Here is a 5,440-nt window from a genome sequence, read left to right on the forward strand (position 1 = left end):
AACACACCCTCTGAAAGCATACACGTATACCCTACCCCTGTGTGCACGTGCACCTCCGAGAGATTGGCTTGCATAGTCCTCGTAGCATTATTTATGTTTGGTATATATTGTTTCAATTTGGCGAGAGTCAAACACATATGAACTTATTTCCTACTATATACATAGCTTGCCCTTATACGCAGTGGCCAGCCCAAAAAACACACGGCGTACCACAAACACTCGCGTACACGCTGCGTGACGGAGTAAGCAGTGTGCCATCCCCTAATGCCGTGTGCTTTCAATAGCACATACGGCGTAATTTCGGTGGTAGGCCTTTGACTTTAGGTGGCTTGCCGTTGTTCACACGTAGCTCCGGCGCCATGTGGCCGTCTGGATTCTGATGTAGCCGTGCGGATTCAGCTGCCTTCATTACTAGAGGCATAACGCCCACAGTCGTCGTTCACCTACCTGGCGGAGCTCCCTCCCTCGCCTACAAATATATTCCCTCACCGCCGGCCCGACTCACCTCCCTCCTCCTTGACAGATCTGGCCACCGCCCGCCACCAACACTACTAGGGAAAAGAGGTTATACATCAAATCTTATTAGTAGCACCTGTTTTTTTTAACATCAGTACAGACACAAGCGCTCATATACACGCGCATACACTCACCTCTATGAACGCACACACGCAGACCCTACCCCTATGAGCAACTTGAAAAGATTGAGCCGGCATATCATCTTGAAATTTACGAAGTCACGGCAGGCACCTCGTCTTCGACGGGAACGTGTCCTCCCACTGAATGCGCATCGCCGGAAATCCTAAAATAAATCCAGGAATAAATGCGAGCACCAGGATTTGAACCCTGGTGAGCTGGGGATACCACAGTACCTCTAACCATTCAATCACAGATTGGTTCGCATCAGTAGCACCTATTAAAAAAAGGCATTACTGCTAATTACCCATAGCACGTGCACATAAACCACGCTACAAATACGGGTGTCGCAGTAGTGCTTCTTCTGGGAAAAGGGCTACTATTAAAATCCCCATTAGATCGGCGCATTGGAGTTGGCCTTTGGCATGAATGACTCGACTTACTATGATTTAAGGAGCCATGCAAAGCAAGCTGACATTTCTGATCGGCTGTGATTTAAAACTTCATAATTTCACTTTATTAAAACAGATCATATATATAAAAAATAAGTACAAGTAGTATTCATCGTAGTGTCAGACTCTGTATATCTGATAGAAAAAGAAACACTTTATGCCCACCGTGGTCGCTTATTTGGCCACGTTGTGCTTGATGTCGTCCTCCTTTCCGTAGGCGGAGACGGGGAAGGTCCTTCCTGTTGGAGCTGCAGCCTTCTCCCTCGCTCGCCGGACCTCTCTGTACTTCTCTCTCGCACACACACTGAAGAAGAAAGGAGGAAGAAGAAGCAGCAGTGGACACGGTGATGGTTTTCTCGGCGCTCGAACGCCTGCCGCACGAACGACAAATATTTTGTCCCACAGCACGAACTGTACCCACAGCTGAATCAGTACACAGGAGGGAGACTTATACGCGTACGCGCACGCACGACGCTGCGCTCCACTCTTTCACGCCCACGATCCGCAAGCCCTACACGCCCACGACGCGCACAAATGCGTCCTACGCAGCCGGCTGCATCCGATCGCTACGCAACCTACCGCTACTCTCGCCAACAGACTCACGTACGCACGCACACTTGCCACGGACTGCACGCGGCCACGGACTCGCGTCCAACACGCTCACCGCACACGCACACACCCATACACTAGCTGGACTAAGCCTAGACACAACTCAGACTAACCCTAGACACAAGTCGTACCATGCCCAGACCATGGCCAAGCCATACACTAGTCGGACACTAATTAGACTACTGACAGACAAGTATCCCGCCGTGGCTTATTTGCTAACAGTCACCCCTAAGCCACGGGCTAGAGGAGGCCGGCGTCCTCGACGTCGACGACCACCAGCAGTGCCCGCTCCGCCGCCGGCGCCTTCCGCAGCCTTGGGCAATATCGCTTGAAGTGGCCGCGCTCGCCGCAGCTGTAGTAGCAGCCACGCCTGTTGCCGCCGTTGCCCGACGCCACGCTCCTGTCGTCGTCGTCGTCCCGAGCGCCGCCCTGGGGCCGCTCCCGTGCCCGCCACTACGCCATCGTCAGGAGCAGCTGATCACCCCCGTGCTCGCCGCCGCTTTGTCCACGGCGTCACAGTCGCTCGTCGAAGGCCTTCACGCGACCGAGCGCTTCCTCGAACGCCATGGTGGACACGTAGCAGAACTGCTCGATTCCGACCACCGCCGCGTACAGGCGGTCCGGCACGGAGTCGAGAAGTTTCTTCACCATCGCGGCGTCCTCCAGCATCGACCCAAGCCCCGCGAATCGCGCCTCCATGCCACCGAGCTTGCCGGCGAACACATCCAACGTATCGGCCTCCGCCATGCGCAGCTGCTCAAACTCTCCGCGGAGAGTGGCCAGCCGCGCCGCCCGCACGCGGTCAGCGCCGACGAACCTCGTCTTCAAGTTAGCCCATATCACCGCGGCCCTTTTCTTCGACGAGACCTGCTGCAAAATCTCCCCGGAGAGCGCCCCGTGCAAATACGCTCTCGCCGGCTTGTCCTTCTTGGCGATGACCGCCGCCGCCGCGTCCTCCGCCGGAACCACAGCCTCCCAGAGCCCGGCCGCGTCGAGGTTGGCCTCAACCTTGATTGCCCACACGGTGTAGTTCTCACCGGTGAGCACTGGGCACGGCACAGGCAGCGAGCTCCCCGACCCGCTGGCGTACGGCACGATCGACATCGCCGGCGATCAACTCCCGCAACATGGCTCTGATGCCAATTGTTGGAGTTGCAGCCTTCTCCCTCGCTCGCCGGAGCTCTCTGTACTTCTCTCTCTCGCACACACTGAAGAAGAAAGGAGGAAGGAGAAGCAGTAGTGGACACGGTGGTGGTTTTCCCGGCGCTCGAACGCCTGCCGCACAAACGGCAAATATTTTCTCCCGCAGCACGAACTGCACCACAGCTGAACCAGGACACAGGAGGGAGACTTATATGCGTACGCGCACGCACGACGCCGCGCTCCACTCTTCCACACCCACGATCCGCAAGCCCGGCGCGCCCACGACGCGCACAAACGCGTCCTACGCAGCCGGCTGCACCCGATCGCTACGCAACATCCCGCTACTCTCGCCAACAGACTCACGCACGCACGCACACTTGCCAGGGACTGCGCGCGGCCACGGACTCGCGTCCAACACGCTCACCGCACAAGCACGCACCCGTACACAACTCAGACTAACCCTAGACACAAGTCGGACTATGCCCAGACCATGGCCAAGCCATACACTAGTCGGACACTAATCAGACTACTTTCAGACAACCGTGGCTTATTTGCTAACACTTCCCAGTCCGGTGGGCGTCTTGAACGTGATCTTTGAGTGGTCGTTCTTGTCGATGTACATGTCGCAGACGGTGACCCAGACGAGGGGCTCCTTGCTCTTGACCCCCGTGATGCACTTCATCTTGCGGTCCTCGACCAAGGCCGTCACCTCGGTGGTGTACCAGACCGGCCTCCCGATCTGCTTGAACGTGTGCGTGAGCGCCTTCCTCTGGCGCAGCCACACGAAACCCGTGGAGCGGTTGTAGCCGACCTCCTCGATGTCCGCCAGCGGCATGTTGGTCTCGGCCAGCAGCTCCATCGCCTTCTCTGCGCACAACGCCGCACCACGGTACACCTCCGCGCCCTCCCTGTTCACCTCGATCGCCTGCGATGCCATCTCGACGGAATAAATTTAATCTCTCGAAGCAAACTCTGGCTCAACTCGACGCTCGGGAGATGCAGGGGACTTATTGGTCTTGGGGGCTTGTTGATTGATGTGGTGGGATACTGCGATTGGGGGTGGGGAGGGGCTGATTTATGGCCATTGACACGAACTATATGAGAAATTGTACTAATGTTCACTGGAATGCTTACCTCTGGAGGAAAGCGGGTGAGAAAGCAAAGATCTGAACTTGAGGCATGACACTCCAGCGATTGGGCGGATGGAATAGCGTTGCTGGTAGTTGAATTAATACTCCTGCTAGTGATGCTAGCACGGGTCTGATGGGACACTTGTTGGTCCAGTGCAACCACCCTAGTTAATGTACGATTTTCCTTGGCCAGGGTGATGGATGCTGCTGGTACTAATAGATCCGTAGCACCGTTCATTTCAGCATCAGTTTGTCGTTGAAAGAACCTTTGGTTTCTGCATGTATATACACACCATACGAGGAAAAATAGTAATACAAGAAATAAAAGTAAAATAATAAGATTTTTAGAATAAACTAGAATTTCATTCGCACTAGTATGTAAATTTTCACAAATAAAAAATCAGCGTTGACTTCAGGGCAAAAAATATATTGGATGATTTTTTTTTCTAAAAGAAGTCAATGGGTTATTTTTCTTTTTGTGGAACTTTTTTTGCAAGTATAATTGAACGTCAATTTTATTTTAAAAATACTTTCAGTTTTTTTTGACTTTTTACTTAATTGTTTTTGTAAATAGGATGTATATACACCCATAGACCAACTCCTAGTTGGTTGCGCCTTCTATGCATGATAGTAGCTGCCCTCACTATTCTGCTATGAGTACTTTAATGTAGTGGACTTTCTAGAGGTTCAAATAGACTTCATACAAAGCAAGCGGCAGTATGATTTACTCCCTCTGTTCCTAAATATAATTCCTTTTAGAGATTCAAATATAGACTAGATACGAAGCTAAATGAATGAATCAACAAACTCTAAAATACGTGTATGTACATCCGTATGTAGTGTATATTGAAATCTCTAAAATGTCTTATATTTAGGAATCGAAGGGAGTAGTATTTTATTCATGTTAACCAACGCTCTCTTGTCTTACTCAACTTACTAGTTGCTCTCCGATGGGACCAATCTTCACCTGGTCCAGCGAGCGACACCACTTCCATGGATCACTCATCTTGTAGCAGTGCAGCATCCCATGAACACTAGTCAATAACTAGTATTTAACTATTTATGCACGTGCACTGCACGTCTTAAAATTAATGGAGTGAATTTGGAAAACCCAAAATGTCACATAGTACATGGTAATAGATTCAAGGTAATCTTTTTGTTGATATAAGAATGCAGAATATAAGTATAGTAGAGGGTTTTTTTAGGCAAAGTATAGCAGAGGTAGATTAGTATCCAAGACCACAATGATGAGACATGGAAGAATCCGAAATTTGTACTTTGCTTTCTCTTATTCCCGTTCTCCTCGCGATCTGCTTGGCCCATCACAGGTTTACTCATTCTGCAACATGGCCCAAGAGGTATCATGTATAGGCCTTTTTATCTGGGAAGGGTGAAGTGATGCTTCCAGAACACCGTGGTCAGTGGCAGATCCACCATTGGGGCGAGCTAGGGCAGTCGCCCCGGGTCCCCGCT

General features: G+C 51.6%; 1 protein-coding gene across 1 annotated transcript; it reads right to left on the reverse strand.

The window, feature by feature from the left end:
- Positions 1-3,366: 3,366 nt before the first annotated feature.
- LOC119282649 lies at positions 3,367-4,050 on the reverse strand. The gene is made up of 2 exons (XM_037562801.1): positions 3,972-4,050; positions 3,367-3,762 (listed from the first exon to the last, which is right to left on the reverse strand). Exon 2 carries the CDS (start codon positions 3,694-3,696, stop codon positions 3,385-3,387), a length of 312 nt encoding a protein of 103 aa, XP_037418698.1. The 5' UTR covers positions 3,697-3,762; positions 3,972-4,050; the 3' UTR covers positions 3,367-3,384.
- Between the last annotated feature and the right edge of the window lie 1,390 nt (positions 4,051-5,440).

The sequence above is a fragment of the Triticum dicoccoides genome, chromosome 3B (genome assembly GCF_002162155.2).
Source record: "Triticum dicoccoides isolate Atlit2015 ecotype Zavitan chromosome 3B, WEW_v2.0, whole genome shotgun sequence".
NCBI classification, from domain to species: domain Eukaryota; kingdom Viridiplantae; phylum Streptophyta; class Magnoliopsida; order Poales; family Poaceae; genus Triticum; species Triticum dicoccoides.

What these genes read in the sequence shown, in the direction of transcription:
- LOC119282649 (XM_037562801.1), bottom strand. Translation starts at nt 3,696, where the DNA reads ATGGAGCTGCTGGCCGAGACCAACATGCCGCTGGCGGACATCGAGGAG.